Consider the following 27,528-nt stretch of genomic DNA (forward strand, 5'->3'; position numbering starts at 1 on the left):
CCTCTCTCTCTCTCTCTCCCTCCCTCCCTCTCTCTTTCCCTCCCTCACTCCCTCCCTCCCTCTCTCCCCCCCCCCTCCCTCCCTCCCTCTCTCCCCCCCCCCCTCCCTCTCTCCCCCCCCCCCTCCCTCTCTCTCCCTCCCTCTCCCTCCCTCTCTCTCTCCCCCCCCCCCTCCCTCTCTCTCCCTCCCTCTCTCCCCCTCCCTCCCTCCATCACTCACTCACTCCCTCCCCCTCCCTCCCTCCCTCTCTCTCCCCCCTCCCTCCCTCCCTCCCTCCCTCTCTCTCCCCCCTCCCTCCCTCCCTCCCTCCCTCCCTCAGAGCCTGATAAGATGCCACACAGCTGATCCTCTCGTGGCCTTGTACTGCCCGGCTTCATTCCAAAATGAGCAGCAAGCCGAAGCGCTCAGTTAAGGAATAATGAGACAGCCTCCCTTCATCCTTCCCTGCTGGAGGAGTCAAAGACCACCCACCGAGTCCGTGACTCTCCGGCCCCCCAGCGCTGCTCGTCCTGGGGAGATCACTCACTGAGTCACCGCCCAACGACCAGGAAGTCCCTCTGATGACTCTCCCTGGGCCGGCCTCGCTAGTCAGGATAGCATCCATCATTTTCATAGAGACAGTGTGACATCAGAGCAAAACAATGGCTGTTTAACCTGAATCTCCAGCCAGCCAAGAGCCCACACACACACACACACACACACACGCACAAAAACATGCACACACGCACACACTCATGCCCATACACAAACACTCATACAGGTTAGGTTACACATGTGCGCGCACAAACACACACACAGACACACAAAGACAAACACACATAGACACACACACACACAACCAGCCGGAGACTGGGCTAACAGGCTGGTGAAGATTCCATTAGGAAACAGACGCAGTGATTGGCACGCCGCTGGGGACAACCAGCTACAGAGTTACTCAACAGGCCCCGCCCCCAGTTCAAACATACGCAACAGGGAGCCCGTCTCAACACAACACCGCCGGCACACAGCTCCCAAACCCCCCCCCCCCCCCAGATCAACCTCCACTCACACCATCCATCACCAGGGCCAGGCAGGTCCCAGGGAGGAGCTACAGCAACACGCCGGTCTATTACCACCCCAGCACACGCTTCACCTCAAACTCTGGGAAGGTTTATGTAAGCCAAACTACATGAGTCACTGTTGGTCCTAAAGTGTGCGCACACACACACACACATGCATGCACGCACACATGCACACACACACACATGCATGCACGCACACATACACACACACACACAGTCCCCTTACTGAGATCTAGACTGCGTAATGTTCCCTCCAACAGACCCTCAACAGCCCCCCAGCTGACCTGAGACCAGGCTGGAGAGGGAAGGGCCCAGCTGACCTGAGACCAGGCTGGAGAGGGAAGGGCCCAGCTGACCTGCTGGAGAGGGAAGGGCCCAGCTGACCTGAGGCCAGGCTGGAGAGGGAAGGGCCCAGCTGACCTGCTGGAGAGGGAAGACCCCAGCTGACCTGAGGCCAGGCTGGAGAGGGAAGACCCCAGCTGACCTGAGGCCAGGCTGGAGAGGGAAGGGCCCAGCTGACCTGAGGCCAGGCTGGAGAGGGAAGGGCCCAGCTGACCTGAGGCCAGGCTGGAGAGGGAAGGGCCGGCTGCTCTGAATAATAATATTCCATGTGGGGAAAAAAGCAAAAGTCTCTCATTGAGCCAAACTTCTAAAAACAGGAAATGTCTTTTGCAGATGTCTTTTTTGATGCTGCTGGAAGGGAGGGCTGAGAGTCATGGTTAGAATGGAACACAGAGGAGGAGGAGAGGAGTGGGAGGAGGAGGAGGGAGGAGGAGGATAGGAGAAGGAGAAGAGGAGGGGTGGAGGAGGAGGCGAGCAGAGGGAGGAGGAATGGAGAAGGGGGGATGGAGGAGGAGAAGGGGAGCGGGAGGAGGATGGATGGAGGGGGAAGAATGGTGTAGACCGGTGTAGACTGGAGAGCTACTAACACAGCGCTGGTGTAGATTGGTGTAGACTGGAGGGCTACTAACTCAGTGCTGGTGTAGACTGGTGTAGACTGGTGTAGACTGGAGGGCTACTAACACAGCGCTGGTGTAGACTGGTGTAGACTGGAGAGCTACTAACACGGCGCTGGTGTAGACTGGTGTAGACTGGTGTAGACTGGTGTAGACTGGAGAGCTACTAACACAGCGCTTGTGTAGACTGGTGTAGACTGGAGGGCTACTAACACAGCGCTGGTGTAGACTGGTGTAGACTGGAGGGCTACTAACACAGCGCTGGTGTAGACTGGTGTAGACTGGAGGGCTACTAACACAGCGCTGGTGTAGACTGGAGGGCTACTAACACGGCGCTGGTGTAGACTGGTGTAGACTGGAGGGCTACTAACACAGCGCTGGTGTAGACTGGTGTAGACTGGAGAGCTACTAACAGCGCTGGTGTAGACTGGTGTAGACTGGAGGGCTACTAACACAGCGCTGGTGTAGACTGGTGTAGACTGGAGGGCTACTAACACAGCGCTGGTGTAGACTGGTGTAGACTGGAGAGCTACTAACAGCACTGGTGTAGACTGGTGTAGACTGGAGGGCTACTAACACAGCGCTGGTGTAGACTGGACAGCTAACAGGAAGCGCTGGTTAGGGTCAGAGCCACGGCAGACTGGCTCTCCACTGGCCTAGCTGGCTTCTGGGGCAGAGCTTAACAACAAGCAGCGTGCCTCTTCTATAAATACCCCCCTCCCTCCCTCCCTCCCTTCACACGGCTTCAACACTGAACACCAGCCTGGGAAGAGTGGGGAGGGAGAGGAGGAGAGAGAGAGAGAGGTGGAGGAGGAGAGAGAGAGAGGTGGAGGGTGGAGGAGAGAGAGAAAGGACGGGGAGCTGATCTAGAAAGCGGGAATAGAAAGTGAGTGAGAGAAGGGATGAGAGAGGGACGGAGAGAGAGATGAGAGGAGGAAGACGGAGAGAGAGATGAGAGGAGGAAGATGGTGTGTGAAGTCACGGGACGCGCTGTTCAAACCTGTCAATAACTGAGTGGGAGAGCCACGGACAGGACGAACAGCTAATCATCAGGGTCTGGGTAAGTCACGTGTGTGTGTGTGCGTGTGTGTGTGTGTGTGCGCTCACGTGTGTGTGTGTGCTAGGCCTGTGTCAGAGCTCTGTGTTCCTCTGCATGGAGCACATTCACTGAGGGGTTGAAATAGCTGCGCCTTCATCTCAGCGCCAACATACAGTAAGAAGATTTAGAACAACATACAGTCCTATAGACAGTAGCACTGCAACTAGAGGGACACTAGAGGGACACTCCTGGATTTAAAACAACATACAGTCCTATAGACAGTAGCACTGCAACTAGAGGGACACTAGAGGGACACTTCTGGATTTAGAACACAGTCATGCATGCCAGGAAGGCCAAAAGATTCTCTCTTTCTTTCCCTCTGTTTATCTCCCACCTCCCTCCCTCCTGCTCTCCTTCTCCTGCTCTCTGTCCCTCCTTTCTCTAAATCCGTCTCTCTCCCCCTGCCCTCCTCCTCTCCCTCTCCCCCCTGCTGAGTGAGGAGCTACAGTAGATTCCCACTTATTCCAGTATTAATACTACACCTTATTCCCACTTATTACAGTATTAATAATACACCTTATTCCCTCTTAGTCCAGTATTAATACTACACCTTATTCCCTCTTAGTCCAGTATTAATAATACACCTTATTCCCTCTTAGTCCAGTATTAATACTACACCTTATTCCCTCTTAATCCAGTATTAATAATACACAGTATTCCCTCTTAGTCCAGTATTAATAATACACCTTATTCCCTCTTAGTCCAGTATTAATAATACACCTTATTCCCTCTTAGTCCAGTATTAATAATACACCTTATTCCCTCTTAGTCCAGTATTAATAATACACCTTATTCCCTCTTAGTCCAGTATTAATAATACACCTTATTCCCTCTTAGTCCAGTATTAATAATACACCTTATTCCCTCTTAGTCCAGTATTAATAATACATCTTATTCCCTCTTAGTCCAGTATTAATAATACATCTTATTCCTTCTTAGTCCAGTATTAATAATACACCTTATTCCCTCTTAGTCCAGTATTAATAATACATCTTATTCCTTCTTAGTCCAGTATTAATAATACACCTTATTCCCTCTTAGTCCAGTATTAATAATACACCTTATTCCCTCTTAGTCCAGTATTAATAATACATCTTATTCCCTCTTAGTCCAGTATTAATAATACATGTTATTCCTTCTTAGTCCAGTGTGCGGGCGTCTCCTGACTCTGCAGCTAAGCGGCAGCATGCAGCCGGGGGCCAGCTGTCCCCCAGGGCTCCGCCCCTCCCTGGACATGCCACACACCAGCACCTGCCATGCACTGAATCACACACACACACACACATACACACACATGCGCGCGCACACACACACACACGCACGCACACACACAAACACGCACACAAACGCGCACACAGACGCACAGACGCACACACACAGACACACACACACACACAGACAGACACACACACACACGCACACACGCGCACACAGACACGCACACACAGACACACAGACACAGACACACAGACACACAGACAGACAGACAGACAGACAGACAGACAGACAGACAGACAGACACACACACACACACACACACACACACACACACACACACACACAATCACACAGACACACAGACACACAGTAGCAGGGTCCATCCTGAGGCAGCTGGCTAGCCAACCCCCCAGACAGACGACAGTTTACTAGCACTACATCAAATGAAAACCATTCCCCTCACGAGCTTCAACTCTGGCTGAACCGCCTACCTTTGGATGAACCAGGGTTCGGTTAGGCACTGACAGCCGGCCAGAGACCAGACTCCCAGCTTTAATGTGAGGACGCCAGCTGTCTCAACGTTCCATGCTCCTCTTGACCGGTCCCAGGTCGGCTAGCGTAGCGAGCTGTGTGTCAGTACACAGCGCTACTCCCTGTCGGAGAACGCTGACTCTCTGGTTCTACCGCGTTCTCTGCATGCTTCCTCAAACAGCAGGCCTGGGACTGAAGAGGTTCAGACCGCGCTGCCCTGGCCCAAGCCCAGCTCTGCACATTTCACCAGCTCACTATGGAACAACTCTACTTCCTCTATCACTAGCCGGGAGAGAGGAAGTCAGAGGAGGTGAATGTAGCAGAGGTGGTTTAGAACCAAGCCCTCTTGATTAGGTGGCGCTGACCTAAGACTTGCAGGACCAAACGCTATCCTTAGGCCTCGAGGACGTCCTCTTGGTCTAACGGCAGACTTGTGGGTTGACCTATAGGAGACCACGGGTTGGATCCCCGGTCAGTAGTACTTACTCTGATCGTGTCCGTGCCTCCATGCCGTCAGGGAGAAACAGCTTGATTGTTGACACTATGCAGCCATGGGTGACTGGAAAACACACACATGATGAACGTCAGCGATTACTTCAAAAGTGAAAAATTAACATTTTAAAGAACATTTAACAGATGAGTGAGAAGCAGCGGCTAAGACTCTTCACTGGGACTCCTACTTCTCCATTAAATGTATGTTTGTTAGTGCTGGATCGTATACTATGGTGAAACGCACACCTGTAGTGATAAGGGTTAGGGTTAGGGTTTCGGCCAATGAAAACTAGCGTACTACTTATAGAGGGGTCAGAAACTAAAACTAAAACATGGAGAGGTTGCCGCACGCTCGTAGCTCTGGACATGAAAAAACTACCCCGACGTTCCCTGCCTTCATCAGGGTTGATCTGCCAGGGCAAAGGTTTGACTGAACCCTACTCTGCATATCACAGACATATGGATGCTGTCAGATAAAAACCCTACATGTTGTCTTGTCAGGTGTCTCGTTATGTTGACTGTGTGCAGGTCACGCCCACTACTCTACACTATTCATTCATTATTATGACTATTATTAATCTACACTACTAAACTATACTAATCTAGCACTCGTTTGTTCCTTCAAATGCAGCCTTACAAATGTCTAGATTCTGTCCTTCAATTCCATGTCTTAATTGTTTTTTGTTGATAATTTCAGTCTAATTGCATCTTTTACCTCTTTTCAGGTCTACTATGTGTCAGCTGTTTTGTCACATACTGTCAGAGAGGAGAGAGAGAGAGAAAGAGAGAGAGATTAGAGAGAGAGAGAAAGAGAGAGAGAGATTAGAGAGAGAGAGAGAGAGAGGTGAGGGGTGTGTGTGTTATTGTGAAAGCAGAGCAACAGTTTCTTCTGGGCTCATTTCAACACCTTTTGAGCTGCAATCAAGCCCCACTGTCTGGTTTTCACACTGGCCTGCTTTTCTAGCGCTGCCAAGACCATTACATCATGGGCTACTAGTGCAGCCACACACGCACGCACGCACGCTCACACTTACACTCACACTCACACCCTGGTTCTTTACTCAAGACTAAGTATGAGCTGGACCAGTCTGCTGGATATATATATATATATATATATATATATATATATATATATATATATATATATATATATATATGAGCGTTTTTTAGCTCAATGATATCATGGCGGAGGTGAGAAAACCGAAGTGAAACATCACAGAAGAAGCCAGAAAAAGAAAAAGACAATCTGATAACGTTACAACAGTACCAGGGTTTCCGTTAGAGAAAATCGGTACCGGTCAATGTGTCCGGGAAGATTAGACTTTTCCGGACATTCCGGTCATGATATTATAATATGATATTAGGCTTATTATAGCTGTTTGTCGCGGTGATTGGCCGTTGTGTAGCTTATATATGCCATTTATTGTTTTATTTCGCATCCGTATGATTAAATGTGTGATAGGCTGTCATGATTACATGCGCTAGGCCTATATGTAATTGCACAGCCACAAAAATAGTCACCTGGAATTCATAGGCTAGGCCTATAGTCTAATTTTGGCCTTTTATCAGATAGGCTAAAATGGAAAACTCTGAAAATAAATATAGCCTACTTAAATAAATTGTAAGAACTTACAACGTGCATGGGCTAATTTCCATTCGATATTAATAGTGCTTTCCATTTTCGCCTCAAGCTCCATACCTCGATCAGGCTCCCTCTCGCTTGCTATGGTGGCCCGCTAGCCTATAGGCAGGTTTATCTATGGTGGCCCGCTAGCCTATAGGCAGGTTTATCTATGGTGGCCCGCTAGCCTATAGGCAGGTTTATCCATGGTGGCCCGCTAGCCTATAGGCAGGTTTATCCATGGTGGCCCGCTAGCCTATAGGCAGGTTTATCTATGGTGGCCCGCTAGCCTATAGGCAGGTTTATCTATGGTGGCCCGCTAGCCTATAGGCAGGTTTATCTATGGTGGCCCGCTAGCCTATAGGCAGGTTTATCTATGGTGGCCTGCTAGCCTATAGGCAGGTTTATCTTACAGCTGTTTTTTCATCGCATAGGCCTACTAGCCAATAGCCTACACATTAACTGAACAAAATGAATAGGCCTATTAATTTGTTTATACAGTATTCAAAAGGAATCATAATATATGGAAATTTAATTTTAGCCTATTGTAGGCCTAATACAAGGCCTACAATTATTTTGTCTGGACATTATGACCGGAGAGATTTTAATATATCGGACTTCAACGGATTTTTCCGGACAAAAACCGGTAATTACCGGCTAACGGAAACCCTGGACAGTACGACAGTGCACTTACTCGCAGAGCAGTGGGGGCGCAGTTCCGAGAAAAACTGAGAAAAGGCTATGTATTGCTTTAACCCTACACTCAGTGGAGCTGAAAATGTAACCTAATTGTTTATGCATGAGTGTGTAAGCGCGAATGTGTGTGTGCGCGTTTGTCCACGTATTCACTGACCTATACTTTATATGAGTACTAGGCACACCTCCAGTCATCCAAGTGGAATGTAGGCTTCGGAGCGACTGTCTGATCCAGCTTCAAAAAACACTGACAAACCTCAGACTCAAGATGCACTCAAACGCTCCACTGGGCCAGATACTGGGAGGACTCAGCTGACTCAGTCAAACCTGCTGACTCAGTCAAACCTGCTGACTCAGTCAAACCTGCTGACTCAGTCAAACCAGTTGACTCAGTCAAACCAGCTGACTCAGTCAAACCTGCTGACTCAGTCAAACCTGCTGACTCAGTCAAACCAGTTGACTCAGTCAAACCAGCTGACTCAGTCAAACCTGCTGACTCAGTCAAACCTGCTGACTCAGTCAAACCTGCACTACGCTTCCTACACTAGAATGCCAATGGAAAAGTTTTTGTTTTTTTGCCGAACACACAATCTCCTAACAAGCATTGGTTGCGTGTTGCCGGGGTACCTTTACGCGTGTTCTCCGTGACGTCGACCCCGAACTGGATGATGTCACCCGAGAGGACCTCGCAGGGCGGGCTCTCCTCGGACCCCCGGCTCAGCCGCTGGCTGTTGATGAAGGTGCCGTTGCTGCTCTTAGTGTCCTGGAGGTAGAACTGCAACCACAAGAGTACGAGAGCAGAATTAGGAGGGACCCAAACACCACCCACTCTCATAGACAGAAGGAAAAAAGACAAAAAGAAAAGAGAGTTTAGTGGAGTCCAGTCAAGTTGAGTCAAGTAGATGAATAGTTTGCAGTAGATCAACAGTCAATAGAATCGTTTTTTATCCATCTGCTAAAACTAACAAGGCCCTCAAAACTGCTATTTAACCACATCTGACTCTTTTCATCAATGGGACACAGTGACGCCTGTGCAAACAGTACTAACAACTAGAGCTCTCCACCAATCAGAGCTCAAGAGAAAGAACAGCACTCCGGCATCCTCCTCTCAACATCCTGGGACCGCATGGGAGCACCAGCGGTCAAGAGCCAATTATCCCCCGAGTCTGACCACACTCTGGGGGCCACGGGGTCAGCGCCGCTACAGATAGTAAGAGTGGTGTGCAAGGATATCAAAAACAAATGGCTTTAAGAGAACATACAGACGCATTAGCCAAAGACAGGACTTTATATACAGCTAGGTATCACCATGAACACCCTGTGCCTATTCACAAGTCTCCCCTGTCGGCCACAGGCTAGGACAGCCTCCCAGCCTGCCAGTTCAAGGTAACTAGAATGACATCAAACAAACATGGAGACAGAGTAAAGAAATAGCAGACTGCTAGCATCTCTACATGTCTTCTACCACCTGAGCCTGGCTGTCGCCATCTTTCTCCTGTCACAGAGAGACAGAGCTCAGAGTCCTCAGTCACACCTATTAGATCTCTATAAACGACAGATTTTGTAACCAGGAGATCTTCCTCTGGTCTTGAAACTTCTTCCCAAAATAGAAAAGAAAGTCAAACTTCAACAACCAATCCAACATCCATCAGATCAAAACATTGACGCGTGCCAAAAAGTCTCAGTCTCTCGCTCGCTCTGTCTCTCCCCGTCTCTCACTCACACACCCCCTCCGTGAGATGCTGCCAAACACCCCCCCCCCCCCCCCCCCCCCCCGGTCTGTGCGTCAGTCAGCCAGGTCCATGAATCTCATTCAGGAAGCGGAGCATCGTCTTTCATTCAGCGGAGCACTCCATGTACTGCCTGTCTGCTCGCCAGCGCTGAAACCACGCTGCTTCCACGCTTCCTCCCGCATCACAGAAACACACAGACACACACACACACTAACACACACACGGACACACACATGGACATACACACAGACACACACACACGGTCACACACAAGGACACAGACACACACATACACACACACGGACACACACACGGACACACACACGGACACACACACGGACACACACACGGAGACACACACGGACACACACACGGACACACGGACACACACACGGACACACACACGGACACACACACGGACACACACACGGACACACACGGACACACGGACACACAAACACACACACAGACGGACACACAGACACACACACGGACACACAGAGCCAAGACACTTGTGTGGAAACTAGCGTACGACGGCATACCGGGAAAAACATGCGTGCGCACGGCGAACACACTCTGCTGCAGTGAGATACGGCGCCATAGAAACCTCCCTCTGGTCCCCATGGTTACCCAGAGGCTGTGGAAGGACTGACACTACTGGAGGTGCTCTTCCTGTCACCTAGCGACCACCGTGTGAGGAGTAAGCCCACACACACACTCGATCTGGGAGGGTGTGTGAGCATGCTTGTTTGTGTGTGTGTTTCTTCTTTACGTGCATTATGAACTTTGGGTTCACACCAGAAAGAGAAGAGCCGCCACACACACACACACACACACACACACACACACACAGACACACGCACGCACACGCACACACACACACACACACTCCACTCAGCCCAGCTCTGACTCACTCTGGCCAGTAGCCAAAACCTGGAAAACTCTGTCATAACGCCATTCATGTGAGCAGGAGGAACCCCTCTCCCCCCAACACTCACTTCTCCTCCTCAAATCTTCTTCCCCCTCTCCTCCCATCGTCTCCTCACCCCCCCCATTTTCCCTCACCCTTCCCTTTTCTTCCCCCCTCTCCTCTCCTCTCCTCCCCTCACCCCTCTCCTCTCCCCTCCCCTCTCCTCCCCTCAACCCTCTCTTCTCCCCTTCTCACCCCTCTCCTCCCCCCTCTCCTCCCCTCACCCCTCTCTTCTCCCCTCCTCCCCTCTCCTCTTCTCTCCTCCCCCCTCTCCTCTTCTCTCCTCCCCCCTCTCTTCTCCCCTCCTCACCCCTCCCCTCTCCTCCCCCCTCTCCTCTCCTGCCCTGCTCTTCCTCTCCAGGTATAAATTCCAATAGTAATATCACAGTATATCACGGCTAGTAGTGGTAGTAGTAATAATATTACAGTATATAAAGGCTAGTAGTAGTAGTAGTAGTAGTAGTAATAATATTACAGTATATCAAGGCTAGTAGTAGTAGTAGTAGTAATAATATTACAGTATATCAAGGCTAGTAGTAGTAGTAGTAGTAGTAGTAGTAATATTACAGTATATCAAGGCTAGTAGTAGTAGTAGTAGTAGTAATAAAGTACATCATGGCTTGTAGTAGTAATAGTACAGTATATCAAGGCTAGTAGTAGTAGTAGTAGTAGTAATATTAAAGTACATCATGGCTGGTAGTAGTAAAATTACAGTATATCAAGGCTAGTAGTAGTAGTAGTAGTAGTAATATTACAGTATATCAAGGCAAGTAGTGGTAGTAGTAGTAGTAATATTACAGTATATCAAGGCTAGTAGTAGTAGTCCAAGTAGTAATATTAAAGTACATCATGGCTGGTAGTAGTAATATTAAAGTATGGATTGAGGCCAAGTCAAGCCATGGGGAAGACTACGAATGTAAACATGACCCTGACAACAGTGAAAGGGGCAACTAGGCTCTTACTATTCAACCCTAAATGTACTTAGCAACTAATCATTAGCCAAAACAGCATGACACCAGTTAAATAGTGGGCAGAGAGCCTCGACACACAGAGTAAAGTCCTGCCAAACACACACAAAGCATATGACTGTAGTTCAATTAACATACAATAAACACCGCCATAAACTGGTTAAACAATAAAGTCAGTGCACTGCTGATCACAGCACTTCAAAAACCAAAGCAGAGCAGAGCTGGGACATACACACACACACACACACACGCAGACACACACACACCTTGGCTGTCGCTGGTTTGCCCCTACTTTAGTTAGGTCTAATTACTGCGACAAAACAATGCTAAATAAAAGTACCCCTCTATCAGCTGTAGACTAGTGGCAACCATCATTTAATTTCAAACCACAAAACAAAATCATGGATTGGCTCCAACATGCTTATCAAACTTCTCTACAGCAGCCCAGAGACTAGACATGAATGAGAACTAGCCTCCACGGTCCCTTAGCAACAGATTAAAAAGAAGTTTCCACTCTGATAAAACATCAAGCGCGCCACCAGAGGAAATGCAGAGCACAATAGAGCCCAGATGAGTGTTTGAATGAGAAAGGTCAGTGTTACCGGTGTTAATCAGTGTTCAGGCATACATGGTGTATTCACCGAGACATCGCTCTAACACCGCTCACTGCTGTTTCCGCCTACACCATTGCTTTACTATAGTTAATTTTTGCATATCAGCGCTCACTCATCAAAATCAAACAAGAGTGATCTGCCCTCCGCATGCGCGCACACAGCAGAGCAGAGACTAGAGGAATCAGGTTTCAGTCTCAATTCACATGAAGAGAGAGGGGGGGTGGGGGCTATAGCCTCTCGTGGCTAGCTAGTCTTTAGATAACGTTCAGCTAATCAGAATCTGAATTTGTTTATTGCCTTGTAGTTTTTCAACATACTAGGAGTTTGCTTTGGGCATGGTGCATATTCCTAGTAGGCTACGTTGAAAAACTGATCGCGCATTTGCAGGCAAGCCGTGAAGGCATACAACACCAGATTTAAATAGGCTACACAACAGTGCTGTTCAACGTAAGGCAAAGGTCGAACATTAAAGATGAAAGTAGGCGCTCTCTTATTGCAGGCTAGACGGTGTTGCCAGTAACACTGGTGTTGTCATGAGTCCCTAGCAGGAGAAGTTTCTAAACAGACGGAAGAACATGTAATAACATGTAAGAAACAGACAAGTGCAGCTGCCATGCCTCCAGTCCATCTCTCCTTCTCTCTTCCTGTGGGGAGTGGAGCTGCCTCATGGCTAAGGTTACACCCAACAGAGGGTAAGCTGAGTCTGGACCTGGACTAGCCCGGAGGGGGGGGGGGGTCCAGCTGAGTGATGCTGCTGCAGTCTCCTTCGCCAGTGAACTCTGTCTGCCCTGCTCTGCCCTGCCCTGCTCTGCTCTGCTCTGCCCTGCCCTGCCCTGCCCTGCCCTGCCCTGCTCTGCTCTGCCCTGCTCTGCTCTGCTCTGCCCTGCCCTGCTCTGCCCTGCTCTGCTCTGCTCTGCTCTGCCCTGCTCTGCCCTGGCCTGCCCTGCTCTGCCCTGCCCTGTTCTACTCAGCTCAGCTCTGCGGTGGGCTGATGCCGCAGGGCAGGTTCTTCTAGGCGGAGACAGCAGACACACTACAGCATTCATCATCACAAACAAACCCAGAGCACAACAAAGACGAGGGGTGCGCTAAGTAGCTGAGCGCTCAGTCAGCGATCAGTGATCAGAATTCACTTAACGGGTTGCTCAATTACACTCTAACTGAGCTGCTCAGGGCACAAGTGAGCAGTTTTGAACTATGATCTGTTTGAGCCAAACACCACATCATAATCATCATCACTGAACAAAAAAATAAAATAAAGATGGATGCCGAAAGGATGCTGGTACGCCTGTCGGATGGCAAAATAAATGCATCCGTTTTTGTAACTGAAGAAGAACTTTGACGTATAAGTGAAGGTAAATAAATAACATTACATCTCTCCATTTGGACCCACGTTAGCTATAGTGGCAGAAAGACAACCGGTGGTGATTAAAGTTCTCGTCTCCTAGCAACTCAACGCTGTTAGAGCAGACCGTTAAGTGGAGAAAAAAAAAACGCTCAGAGTGAGCATTCGCTCACTGAGCGCTCAGCTACTTAAAGCACCCAAGGACTATAATCACGTTAGCACCAAATGGCACACAAAGACTACAAACTTGCTCTTAAAATAAATAAAAGACTTTCATTGTACGTGTACTATTGCAGCCCATGTACACTAAACAATTTATTTTTGTTTTGTAACCCGTATATACGCTGTCTGATTCTTTTCTGTTGTGCAAAATGTAATAAAAAAAAAATATATATATATATATATATAAAAAAGAAAGACTCAATGAAGGATCAGCTCCATTGATGAAGCTTTGAGACGCCGCCATTATTTTGACCAATACGACCGCAGATCTTTGTTTGGTAAGCTGACTGTGTCATTGAGCCTGCAGCACAGAGTAGAGACGTTTCATTCTGTGTTTGGGGCGGGGCGGAGCCCCGGAGGTAGAGTGTCGGCGGGGTGTCACACGGTTTGACCCCCGCTCCTGGCAGTGTGCCGAGCAAGACGCTGAACCCCAAAAACCTCTCACGTGGTCCTGGGCCTTTCTGAGTCTGCATGTTCTCCCCGTGTTCTTAAGGGTTTCCCCCATAAAGAGCCCAATATGAAAAACATGCAGAAGACCAGATCGCTAACGCTATCCGTCCCTGGCGAAGATGAACAGGAGCGCTTGGTTGTCCCCGGGCGCGTCCCCTGCACGCTGTCTACGGTCTGCTCCTGGTTGCCTTTGTGGGAAGGATGACGGGATGGGTTAAGAGCAGGAGGGAAATGTCATCGGTGGACACTCCAGCCACTCGTGTGTCTCGGCATGGCCGCCCAGTGTGCGTACTCATTGTGTGACAAATAAAGATGTTTGCTTTGTTTTTCTTTAAGGTAGGGCTAGAATTGGGTTGTAGGGCAAGGGTTGGGTTGTAGGGTTAGGGTTGGGTTGTAGGGTTAGGGTTGGGTTGTAGGGCAAGGGTTGGGTTGTAGGGTTAGGGTTGGGTTGTAGGGCAAGGGTTGGGTTGTAGGGCTAGGGTTGGGTTGTAGGGTTAGGTTGTAGGGTTAGGGTTGGGTTGTAGGGCTAGGGTTGGGTTGTAGGGTTAGGGTTGGGTTGTAGGGTTAGGGTTGGGTTGTAGGGCAAGGGTTGGGTTGTAGGGCTAGGGTTGGGTTGTAGGGTTAGGGTTGGGTTGTAGGGCAAGGGTTGGGTTGTAGGGTTAGGGTTGGGTTGTAGGGCAAGGGTTGGGTTGTAGGGCTAGGGTTGGGTTGTAGGGTTAGGGTTGGGTTGTAGGGCAAGGGTTGGGTTGTAGGGTTAGGGTTGGGTTGTAGGGTTAGGGTTGGGTTGTAGGGTTAGGTTGTAGAGAATGCTGTCCCGAATACCATTTTACAGGGTTCGAATACTCGTTTGTGTTTCCGAGCGAATACCAGAATCTACTCGTTATAAATTCCCTAGGTGGCAGGTATTGCAGTCTATTGTGAAGCTTACAGGTGGCAAGCTGAGCAATGTGCCACGCCAGCGGATTGCATAGTAGACAGTCATATTCCCTTTTGCCTCCTGCTACTTGTAGATTGTAAGCTTGCTAGATTGTTTAGCTTGCTAACTGGGTATTTGTTCATGATTTAATCATATGTGGGTTTATTTTATCATGTGCTTGTTTCAAGCTGCCGATAAGGTTTAATTTTTGCGTTTTAACGTGGGCTACATCCATAAACTCGACAACCACTTCCAATTCGGTTTTATAAAGATCTATTTTGTACGATAAACTAGAGGCTGATAGTAGCCTACCAAAATCAATCAAAAACTCTAAATGGATTAAAAAACGTTTTTGTCTGTTTACCAAGTGTAGCCTAGTCCACAAGCCACTACTGTTCACTCCAACTCTCACCCCAGACACACCAATGCGCTTGTGTTGCATTTAAAAAGCCTGCTTCAAGGCCGTTTCTAACTTGCAATAAGGTTAAGATATTCATCTAAGAAGCATTTTCGCTATTCCTAATTATCAGAAGAGATCTGCCTCTCCCTCGGCCCCGGAGCAGGTGCTCTGACTGTCACACACACACACACACACGCCTGCTCTGAGACACACACACACACACACATGCCTGCTCTGAGACACACACACACGCACACACACATGCCTGCTCTGAGACACACACACACACATGCCTGCTCTGAGACACACACACACACGCCTGCTCTGAGACACACACACATGCCTGCTCTGAGACACACACACACGCACATGCCTGCTCTGAGACACACACATGCCTGCTCTGACACACACACACACACACACACATGCCTGCTCTGACACACACACACACACACACACACACACACACACACACACACACACACACAGGGGGAGCAATTAAAAACAGAGGCAGTGTCAGTTGTTCCATGTCGGGGGTAATTATCTGACTGAAGTTGGAAAGGAATAGAAGAAGTCCAGGCCAGTGGAAAAGAGAAACAGAGAAGGAGCTGAGAAAACAGAGAGTGAGAGAGGAAAGCAGAAAAGAGGCTGGTTTAGCTCAGAACAGCTGATCCTCAGCCCATATGTGCTGCAACTGAGGTGGGGGGTCAGTCATAGGTGCGAGTGTGTCAACGGGGTGGAAGAGATGGTGTCACTGGGGGGGGGGCGCGCAGTCAGACGCTCGCCAGTTGTCCCTCCTCCACAATAATCACAGCCCACTTCGAGAGACGGGGGGACCGGGGGGTGCAAATTCCAGGTGACTATTTTCAGCTCTGACATCACAACTCTCCTTTTGCTGAAGCATATAGAGCAGGGCTGGCACAGTGGGGGGGGGGGGGGGGCAGGGGACTGACACAGCAGGATGGTGGGAGGGCGGCGGCGGCGGTAGGCAGGATCTCTTCCCTGACCATAGCAGGGAGAACAGTCCTTTTTCTGGGTGGCTGGGATCCTGGCTTTCAGGATCCTGTTGGCCTTGCATCTTCTAGTGTAGGGATGAGACGGTATACCGTAAAGCGCGGTATAAAATGTCCACGGTATTAGAACCGTGACATTCCCTGTGTTTACGGTATTACGTTTACGGTATTACACAATAATGCACTGCTGAAACTTCACATTTCAAGTTGCTTGCAACAGTTAATTTTGTAATATAAGCTTGCTATTAATATATAATATATAGTAAATACTTGTTTTTTTTATGTGTGTTGGGGAGGTGAAATGCCGTATACTGTGAAATACAGTAAACCGTACCGTGTAACTGGATACCGTACCGTACCGTAATGCAAAAATCTCATCCCTATTCTGGTGTCGATGTTTTTGAGGTGGGGGAGTGGCCCCCCCAAGGTATGTTCAGATGACCGTACCACTCTCTGTTCACCATGTCAGGTCCTTGGTGATCTGGACGCCAAGGTACTTGAAGCTGTCCACCCTCTCTACACGGGTCCCATTGATGATTAGAGGGGTGTAGTTCCTCTCCTGCTTCCTCCCAAAGCCCACCAGCATCTCCTTTGTCTTGCTGACGTTGAGAGACTGACACAAGTATACACAGCACGCCAGTTTCAACAGTCTGGCCTAAAGATAGCCTCATGTGTGGTTGCCAAAAGAAAGAGGATTCTCCCAGGCCCGACCAATCAATTACTGTCAAGTAGGGCTGGGTGGTTTTCCGCCATTAGACTAGGCCTATATGATCCCATTTTTTTCAGGCCGCCGACATCCATCCAAATAATTTAAATACATTAAATTCCATGCACTGCCATTACATAATTTAGAGACACGCATGCCTATACATAATTACATAATTGAGTGTGGCTATAGTAGGCCTAGGTAATACAGGTGCATCTAAAAAAAAATGAATATTGTGGAAAAGTTCATTATTTTCCGTAAATTCATTCAAAAAGTGAAACTTTCATGTATTCTAGATCCATTACACAAAGTGAAATATTTCAAGCCTTTTTTGTTTTAATCTTTATGATTGTACAGTATGTTCATTTATACACTCAATACTTGGTCAGGGCTCCTTTTGCACAAATTACTGCATCAACGTGAAGCGTGGCATGGAGGCAATCAGTCTTGAAATATTTCACTTCATGCGTAATGAATCTATAATATATGAAAGTTTCACTTATTGAATTAAATAATCAAAACGCTCCCGTTTAGGCCGGCTATTTTATTAGTGTTATGTATTTTTGTCTAAAAACGTATAGGATTAGCTTTGCATTTGCTCCACCAATAGAATCTTGGTAGAATGAGAGCATTTCGACTAAACAATCGACCGTCAAGCAATCTAAGTCAGCCCTAGATGCCAGTGTAACAGACTTGTTGTAAATGAGAATGCTTATGTACATCCCATCGGGGCTTGCCATATTGCGGGATAACATTAGGCTACTCGTGCAACATCAGGCTACTCATACAAGTCTGCGCATTCTATTCTGTTTTCCCATTTGAAGTCAACTAAAGTTTCCTCAGTCACTGGATCATCTCTTTCTCGTTCTCTATTTTAATAATCATTTAAGTGTAGACGTTCACTTACACCAGCGAGCTTTTCGCAAGCATGGACATTTAGAGTCTCACTGTAGGCTACTTGAGCTGGCTAGCTGGTAACATTTCAAGAATACAGTTCAAACCAGTTAGGTCAATCAGACCTAACTGGTTTGAACTGAATTCTCGAAATGTTAATCAATCAGACCTCACTGGCACCTGCTAGCCTAGCGCTTGAGAAAGGTATGTGTAGCCTACAATTCTCTGTCTGCTGTGTGTGCACTCTGTCAGCTATATAGTCGAACCGATGTGGTCCAAACAATGCTATTTCTCCTAGCTCACTCACTACAGTAGCCTAGTGTCTCACACTCCAACCTGTCTTTGTGACATTTACGTGTAACAATCTACATCTGTATGATTTTTGAGTGAAGTGTGAGTAGACCTACTCTATGGCACTGGGGCATCAAATTGTGAAGCAAACTAGGTAGAAGGAGTTTAAACTAGTGTGTTGCCTGTTTTCTCCCATCATCAGCTACGGTAGGTGGCTTGTGGCCACAGCTACACTATGTGATGATAGTAGCTCTTCATAGCCGTGGCTTTCAACTTAGGCTAAGTAGCTAACGTTAGCTAACTAGCTATGCTTTCTTCATTATCACTGACTGCCGTAGCAGCTTGCTACTGTATGCATTTCCAATTGGCATTCTAGGATGCCCCTTGTTACAATATTTCCAAACATTTTCTGAACGTCACACCGTATGCACTCTGCTGCGCTTGTTGGTGGCTCTGTTTGAATTGATTTGGGGGGCATATCTCTAGCTAGATACATGAAGCAACTAGCTTATATTGTGGTGTTAATAGTTGGTGAAAAGAACATGTTCACAAAAAACAAATTTGTTCATTCACGTAAAGCTATGCTAGCTAGCTAGCTAGCTACCATCATTTGTGACTGGATAACCATAGCCCTATATTGCAACAGGCAGTCAAAATAACAGTTATTTGGAAACACTACTATTAGGTTTGTTGGCATTTCGTTTTGACAACTGATCCGTTTATGTTGCACAGCAAACATGAACAGTATCATTCATGGCTAGCTAGCTAGCTAGCTATCTAACTACTATCAACGGCAAGTCTGGCATGTTTTGGTTGAGGCTGATTAACTTGTATTAACTTGTATTCCTGCCAGTGTTGCTTGGAATCTATTTGCCGCTTGAGGAACTATATTGCTTGGCGGAAAAATGTATTGTTTTCAATAAATTATGGCATTTCCATGTTGCTGTGTGTTTATTTTGTGAAAACTTACTATTTAAGTAGCCGTTGTATAAAAGCAATGAACCACTTGAGGCTGTTCGCGTCATGCCTAACAACGCCTCCTAGTTATTATTCTAAAATCACTTTAACCCACGGCCTCTTGTGGTTTATTGCTTACATTTATTACAGCTATGGCAGGTACATAGCACACCCATGCCACGCCTCCCCTGGGTTATTTATTCATATACATATATACAACATACACATAATCCATCCAGATGTATCCAATTTATTTTTATACTGTTTTTATATTACTTATTGTGTAATTTGTAAATTTGTAACTTGTAAATTTGTAATTTGTAAATTGAGTATTGGAGTTCATCTGTATTGAGCATAATCTTGGAGCCGGCAGCAACATTTCACTCTAACTGTGCATGTACATTACATGTGAGAAATAAAATAATCGTGAATCTTGAGTTTACGTTAGTACAGGCCAGCTAGGGCTAGCATAGGGAGTCTTGGGAAAGGGACATGCAAGACCAGTGCCTTTCAAGAGTCGATCTTAGTGTTACAGGCCGAGATAAACCAACTCGACAGTCAGGTACAATTCTGTTCCTGACCACACCTGACCAAGTCGGCCTGAATCTGAAGCACGCCCCCCTCCAAAAAAAGTGTCTGCATCACAGTCAGCTCCTCTTTTGCACTTTCCATTCCTAGCATGCAAAGTAATAAAAAACATTCCTGCCAAGAAGGTGGCCCCAATGAGCACCAGTCGTCATTTAGAACCGGAAACCAGAATTGCACTGCCTGGCAGACAAAAGTGAAGGCTGGCAACAATCCGGTCAGGTCCGACCGTATCTAATCACAATGAAACGAGAAACCAACCACCTATTTGATGCAGTGGTTATGGTGCGTCAGACAGTGGTGACTAGATAATAGCCGATGAGCAGCCAATGAGCAACTGACTGCGAAAATTTATGAGGCAGAGCTTGAAATGTTGTCACATATGCTCCCGAAATTTATAGGGCTGCCCCTGACTAAAAATGTTCAGGCTATAGTTAGGCTACTAAAGTGGTAGAGGGACCAGCACTCACGAATTCCAAAGGATGGATACTTTATTGCTTCACAGTAATATGCAAAACAGGCAGGACGAACGTTTCAGCCTTACGGCTATCTTCAGCGTATGTAGTTAGGCTACTTACATGTTTCAGATCATGTCATGTTTGAGGTCGTTGAATGATTGGCAAATGTTTGCTTGCAAAGTTTGTATGTCACTTTCCTGGGGTCGTTCTTTACACATTCCAAATGATCACAATGATTGGACGATTTCCTGCCTGACAGTCTAATAATTGTGCAGCTCCCAAATCGATTTTGAGGTTGTTTTTTCCCTGCAACTAACGTTAAATGACTAATGAAAACTTGGTTGGCTAAGACTCTTCTCGTCTACTAAGGTTTAGTCGACTTTTGGGGGGAAGCCCTAGAAATGTAATCTGTGCTAACTCAAAATATAACTGGGAGCATTTGTGCAAGTGCACATAATTGTTCTGGTGTGGCCTTTTTTCCATTCAGATGTCCCTTTCCCTGTATAGTTACACACTCACATGTGGTGTTGTGTTTTCCTCCCATTAAACCCCTAAAGAGCCATATCTTGACTTAGAGGATCGCAGAAACACAGGGTTTGGACTGGGACAAAGCTCTCAACTTCACAAACGCATCTAGCACATTGAGCTCAAGTTATCAAGCTCAAGTTATCAAACAAAGACAATGCTTTCTCAAACATAAGACCGCTAGTCTACAATAGCCTATATGTTTGGCCTGATAATCTACATTATCGTCATCACAGTTTTTCCTGCATAGAGAATTACGAGGGGGAAAAAAACTACTCAGACCTGCCAACCTGTACTTTTGTAGGTACAATTAATTTGTCTATAATTTGTCTATAATTGATAGAATGAACAATAAACAAACAGATATGGCGACAAGAGCGTTTGAAGTCTACTTATGTTCCATTCAGGCTACACGAATTCAGCCCGATTTTGGGCTGATTTTTTGTCACTGACAAAGTGTCCAGCATCGGGCCTGAATATAAACGTGGGGAACGCCGAAACCCCTTTTAGGGTGACATAATCGAAGATCAGCGATTTGACACCCCACGACAGCCCGGCGAAAAGTCTTGCATGTCCATTTTTTTTTTTTTTTCCCTGTCTAGTTGACCTCTCCTGCGACCATGCCTACGACATACCTTAACGTTGACCAATAGGATGACAGTGTTCTTTACGTTAACACATCCGTTACCTCAAGTTCTCCTTGAAGGATAGACAGCCCATACTGTCCCCTTCGTGACACCCAGGAATGGGTCCACAATCGTTTTTTCTTTAATCTTTCTTCTTTAACTCTGAGCAACACAGCTTGCTCCAAATTCCAACTCCCTGGCAGAATCCCACTCCCCTTCGCGTTTAGATCGGTCTGCGCTCTTCTTCCGACAAAACAAGTATTTATACAGTTTCTACCACTCGGCACAGCAAGGCTATTTTTGGTTTTAAGATATGACCACATCTCAATGCGAACCTATGGCTAGTACTGCTATAACATCCATGATAATAAACTACGAGAGCACTTGGAATAGGAACGTACATAATAGTTTACAAGTCATAGGCCTACATTCATATAGCCCATTGTATTACATAATTCCTCCCCACACTTATTTTCAGCCTGCATCTTTAGGTCACTGGATGGTAGGCTACTGAGTCGGTAGATAAAATGGAATGAATCCCAGACGAAAACAAAATACTTCAACTGTATATCAACTGTAGTTTTAATGAGGCAGATTTAGCCTAGTTGTGGTGCACATGGTGAAAAGATAACTCAAAACTCAAAGATAGTGAACATAACGAATGCAGCAATACCAAACGTCCTGCTCCCATCCACGTGCGCACTCAGAGCCCCTAAATGCATTCATGGGCGGAAGTATGTTTTGTCCTGTCTAGGCTGCAGTTGTGAAACCAGTCACATTCACAATATGCTTTCATCTCAAGTGTTCAATAGAGCCTCTAAATGGCTTCGTTTATCGTGTTGTCATTGTGAATCAACGCAAGCACTTCACATGCCAGCCTCAACCACCTCTCCTCCATCAGTACCACAAGTCCATCCTCCATGGCTTCTGACCACAAGTCCATCCTCCCTGGTTTCTGACCACAAGTCCATCCTCCATGGCTTCTGACCACAAGTCCATCCTCCCTGGTTTCTGACCATAAGTCCATCCTCCCTGGCTTCTGACTACAAGTCCATCCTTCCTGGCTTCTGACTACAAGTCCATCCTTCCTGGCTTCTGACTACAAGTCCATCCTCCCTGGCTTCTGACTACAAGTCCATAGCTCGTTCTCTTGTACTTCCATCCCCTTCCGCTCCCTCTCCCTCCGCCTGCATGAAAACGCCACTCTACGCCGATTGGCTCATTTAGGGGCCGACGTCGCGAGCCGATTCCTCAGAGAACTCAGTCCAAAAGTGAGTCTGCTCCCTCCCGATCAGCTCCGAAATCAGTCAAAAGCACAGCCCCACCAAGTCAGCCTGATAGGTTAAAACCCCAACTGTTTTCATCTGACTGTCAGCTTGTTGTATTATGGCCTCATCACAACCACAGAGGTAGATAGTGGGGTTGTTGAAGTGAAAACACGAGGTATTCCCCTCCCACCCACACCTCTCTCTCAGATCTGACCAGGCCAGGGAGGAGGGCGCTATCATTTACCACCATTAACATGCCTGCCATGAAATATGTTTTTTAATCACACACGGCCACTGACAGGCTGATAACAGCTGGCCTTGTAAGAATGTTCAGACTCCTGAGTGCTGGGCTGCTGGCCCGGGCTGAGTTCCATTCTGGAACCTTTCTCCTTCCTCCTCCTTCCTTTCACAGTCCTGAGTCAACTGGAAGGACATATTGATCTAGCCTAGTTTCCACCCAGCATTCCCAAGGCCGTTTGTAACTTTTTAAAGATCCTTAAGAAACGTTCTAAGTAACAAAGCGCATCTTGACTGGTAGGAAAATCGGATTAATGTACGATCAGAGAATACACAGTCTACTCTCTAAGGGGCAGCAACACAGCATGCGGCCATCGTTCCCCTGGACACTTATCCAGAAGACAAAATACCACAACAGATTACTCCAGTCTGCCCCTTGGCCCTTCAACACTCCTGGCATTTGAAAAATGCATTACCTACCGGGGAGAACACAGGCTTTAGAAGGACTGGCACAACTCTAGTACCTCAAGTCTACCAAAGGCTTATCTGGGGTAATAACCATCCACTACCGAAGGAGAAAGGAGGGGAGGTGGGAGGGGAGGAGTGAGAGAGGGGACTTGGGTAAACAGTACATTTGAGAATGTTTCACACAAACTGTGAACAACTGTAAGAGGTGAGAAATCTATGAGAAACTGTAATCTCATCAGTGATAAATGTAGGGTTTACACACAAAGATTAAAGACATGGATGCTCTTTTGACAACTGTGACTAATGGGTTTTGAACCAGGGTTCTGTCTGCTGCACCCAGCAAACCTGCTCTATCCCACTGAGCTCAAGCCCAGGTTATCACCATGAAGAACATGGTCTGAGTATAGGGGGTGTGTTCCTAAAGCAGAGTTCCTTCTCTGGGCTGCTCGGTGAACTCGGGCCCTGATCTGTATCAGTGGTGTTAAGAGTGTAAACAAATCACACTCCTGATTCAGAGCTGGGTATGTCTGACAAGTTAGCAGCAGAGGAATGCACGCACGTCAAACAAAGTGTGACAGGTGCTCGACAAAAAGGAATAAACTTAAGACAGAGAGAATGTCCGCACACTGTATGTAGCTCCCACTGTGAGTTTTAATAAAAAGGGCACAACATTTCAGCCAAAATGGCCTTCGTACCTGAAGAAGCCCATTTTGGCCGCCCAATTTATTAAAACTCACCGTGGGAGCTACAGTGTGCGGACATTCTCTCTGTCTTATGTCTTACGGGGCGGCTGTGGCTCAGTGGTAGAGCGGGTCGTCCAATGATTGTAGGGTCGGCGGTTCGAATCCCACCTCCTCCTGTCCACATGTCGAAGTGTCCTTGGGCAAGACACTGAACCCCAAATTGCTCCCAATGAGCAGGTTAGCACCTTGCATGGCAGCTGCCGCCATTGGTGTGTGAATGTGTGTGTGAATGGGTGAATGAGAGGCTATTGTAAAGCGCTTTGGATAAAAGCGCTATATAAGTGCAGGCCATTTACCATTTACCATTTATGTCTGACAAGTTGCAACCGTTTCCTCTGTGGATCTTCAAAAGTTTGGTTCCTGGGTGTGTGTCACAGGCTACTGCGGAGCTAAGACCCATAGACTAGCTGTCATGTAAGTACAAGAAGACCTTCAGGGAGGTATGCATGGAAGAAAGAGAGAGGGTGGAGAGATGAGTGGCAGCAGCTGGGTCTCCCTGGGCGCTTCACTACAGAGCCGTGCCCAACCCACAGCCCAGCCCAGCCTCATTCACTTCAAACAGACTACCTACCAGCTGTGGTCAAAGCAATTAGGCGATCCTTCACCACGATTTGCAGTGAATCACTCCGACTCACTCACGCAAGGTCAAGTCTAATATCATTATAGATGGGGGGGCTCCTATTCCCTCATAAGTAATAGACCAATGCATACTCTACATTGGAGTGCATTTAAACATCGAGCACAAGCCAGTGTGTATACATTCAATCAACAACAAACTGATTTGATCATTCATCCTGCCCAGTGATACATAACCTTTCCATTATTGTATTCTGTATCCTTCTGGCCTTCACAATTCTCCTGGATAGTACCACTGGACCACAAGACACCATATTGCTATGACAGACACTGATGTTATCTGTGTTCCAATAGTCAGAGTAGGGGGAGTCGTTGACATCCTGCAAGTGCAATTGGAAATAGCTTGGCACGGGTGGTGAAATTGAGAAAATACCTGAACATTTCACCTAACGTTTGCGTTATCCAAAGAGCGCGTTGGACCTGTTCTGCATGACAATATGATGGGATTGTGCAAAGAGCATCATGCAGGCCTTACCTTCCCCGTCTTGTGGTCGAACCAGACGAGAGCATGATTCCTCGACAACACCTTGCAATCGAACGTTGCGTTGTTCTGGGCAGGGCGGCAGCGTGCCACAGAGCGCCCGATCTTGACTGGCTCGTCCAGGTAGACATGGCGTTCCTGAAATGGGTGTGAGTTCGGGCGGCAGGTGAAGACGCCCAGCGCTGAAGGCATTGATGATGATGGCTTTAGAGTATTACTCCAACCAGAGACGAAAGAAATGCTTTCTTGATCCAGAGTGGCAGACTTAAAGGAGTTTTCAATTTCAACAACAAATTATTTTGGGGCCCTATTTGATGGCTTAACAGTTCTGAGTAATTTAAGACCCTAACTAACATACATTGCTTTTCATCTTCACAATGCACCTCTCGAGCCTTATTCCTCTGATTACACGAGACAAGCTTTCTACAAAACTCCACAGGTAAAAAACAGACACATACCTTTCCTATCAAGCTACATAACGTCCAATAAATTACAGTTGACACTATGTACAGGCAAGAAGTCCGTCAAGCCAGAGTAGCATAACTGTACAGTAACAGCGACCGTCTACAAAATAGCTCCCCACGTCCATCAAACTATATCACTAAGGCAATATTGAGAAGGACAATAAGCAACTAATCTTTAGCCCATTAGGTAAATCCGGATTACCAATTTAGTTTACGCCCAATTAGTTCAACAATGCTAGCTATCTTATTGTATAATCAAATGGTTCCTAACTAAGGGGCAGTAAGGTCAAGGCGCAACTATTGCGCTGTCTCCCCTTGACGCACTAATTTGACTGCAGTCTAACAGATCGATTCTATGTTATTGAGGGTTTAATAGTACTTTTGCCAATGTCACAGCGATATGCCAGGCAGGGTTGGAAAACACACTTCTGGTAGCAAACGGACCTTGTTTGTTTGACAGCACAAGCCTTTGCTAGCCAGCTTGCTAGCTACCACTCCCAACAGTAATAGACCTATCTCGTAGCTAGCATTAGCAGATAGATTGCTAGCTAGCTAACGGTGTAGTTTCTGAACATGGGCCCAAAACAAAAAATAGCAAACCACTGCGTACTGTAAACGTAGCTACTGCCAGATTGGTAAATTATTTAAATCACATACTAGTTCGCTACAAAAGCGAAGAGCGCAAATTGGGATTGTTGTAGACTAACGCTACGTCCTCGAAAGATGTTGGCTAACTAGGCTACTTGCTATTTTGCGCTGACGAACTTGTCATCTGCCCAGGCAAGATCAGTGCAGTGTGCGGCGGCCTCTTCGGGTTATTAATGAATGGCCTTTATCAACAAGCTTAATAAAGGAGTAACTCAAACTAGATTACGACCAACTGTTTAAGGCAATATCCAATTTATCTAACCGTAACTAGCTAGCACTAGCTTGCTAACTCAAAACAACTCAGCTAGCTCTTTTAGCTAGCAAGCTAATCAGCCAGCTAACGTTAGCAAGGAGGTGATCAACTGGCTGGCTAACTGACAGAGCAGAGCGAACACGGAAAACTGAGGCGAGTTTGGCTGCAGCTCCACACGCATCACTAGTCCGGCTATCTTCTCAAGAATCCTGTCTTATGCCATATGTTGCATTGCCGATGTAAATTTCACACGGTGCTTAAGTTGCGTTGAAGATACTGCCTTCCCACGGTGAACTGGGAGGAATTTCGAAGTACTTATCCACCTCCGCAAGTATCCGCCACCATACTGAAATGAAAGAATACACACAGAAACCGGGCAGTGGCATTAGGGAACATCGCTTAGGACTCCCGGGACGCCCCACGGTGAAACCAGTGATTTTTAACTTCGATTGTCAGACTTCTCACATGCGAGGATTGATCGGATTCCTACATTTCCCAGTGTAAAATAATTTAATAATTTCACATTTTGTATGACAGCCTTGTTGAGGACAAATATTTCCCATAGATCATCGCACAGCTGCATTTGCAGGATTTTTATGTTGTCACTTGGTCAATATCACATCAGCCATATCTGCTAATTATCCGAAATTATTTGTTAAGGTTCCTTTGATGTTTTCATAGACTTAAGCTTGACACAAAGTCGTGGTTATTAACTTCCCCGGAACAAACGTTGTAGGCCTACTTTGGCCAAGTGTCTCAAGTGACGGGACCCTGCGCGTGTAATCCAAAACGAAGAGACCTACTGCGGTCCTGGTAGCGCACGCGACATGCTGTAATGAACAGGCGGGCTAACAGTCCTCATTTTCAGATCTAGGCAACACAACTGATTAATTTAATCAAGACATAGCCTATATTTCTATTTTTGAACATAATAAACAATAAGGGCCCTACATTGCACTTTATGCATATAAGGGTATTATCAA

General features: G+C 46.9%; 1 protein-coding gene across 6 annotated transcripts in view; it reads right to left on the reverse strand.

Annotated features, from left to right (window-relative positions):
* Positions 1-26,849, reverse strand: part of slmapa (sarcolemma associated protein a) — an 80,472-nt gene extending 53,623 nt beyond the window's left edge. For 3 of the 6 annotated variants that reach the window (XM_084445989.1, XM_084445990.1, XM_084445988.1), the window contains exons 1-3: positions 25,175-26,849; positions 8,302-8,449; positions 5,352-5,424 (exon numbers count right to left, since the gene is read on the reverse strand). In XM_084445989.1, the coding sequence (XP_084302115.1) occupies positions 5,352-5,424; positions 8,302-8,449; positions 25,175-25,372 (419 nt within the window). In that variant the 5' untranslated portion in view covers positions 25,373-26,849. The remainder of the gene's footprint in view (positions 1-5,351; positions 5,425-8,301; positions 8,450-25,174) is intronic. The other 3 variants (XM_084445993.1, XM_084445991.1, XM_084445992.1) reach the window with 2 other exon arrangements.
* Positions 26,850-27,528: the final 679 nt, after the last annotated feature.

This window comes from Borostomias antarcticus (genome assembly GCF_949987555.1).
Source record: "Borostomias antarcticus genome assembly, chromosome: 11".
NCBI classification, from domain to species: Eukaryota; Metazoa; Chordata; class Actinopteri; order Stomiiformes; family Stomiidae; genus Borostomias; species Borostomias antarcticus.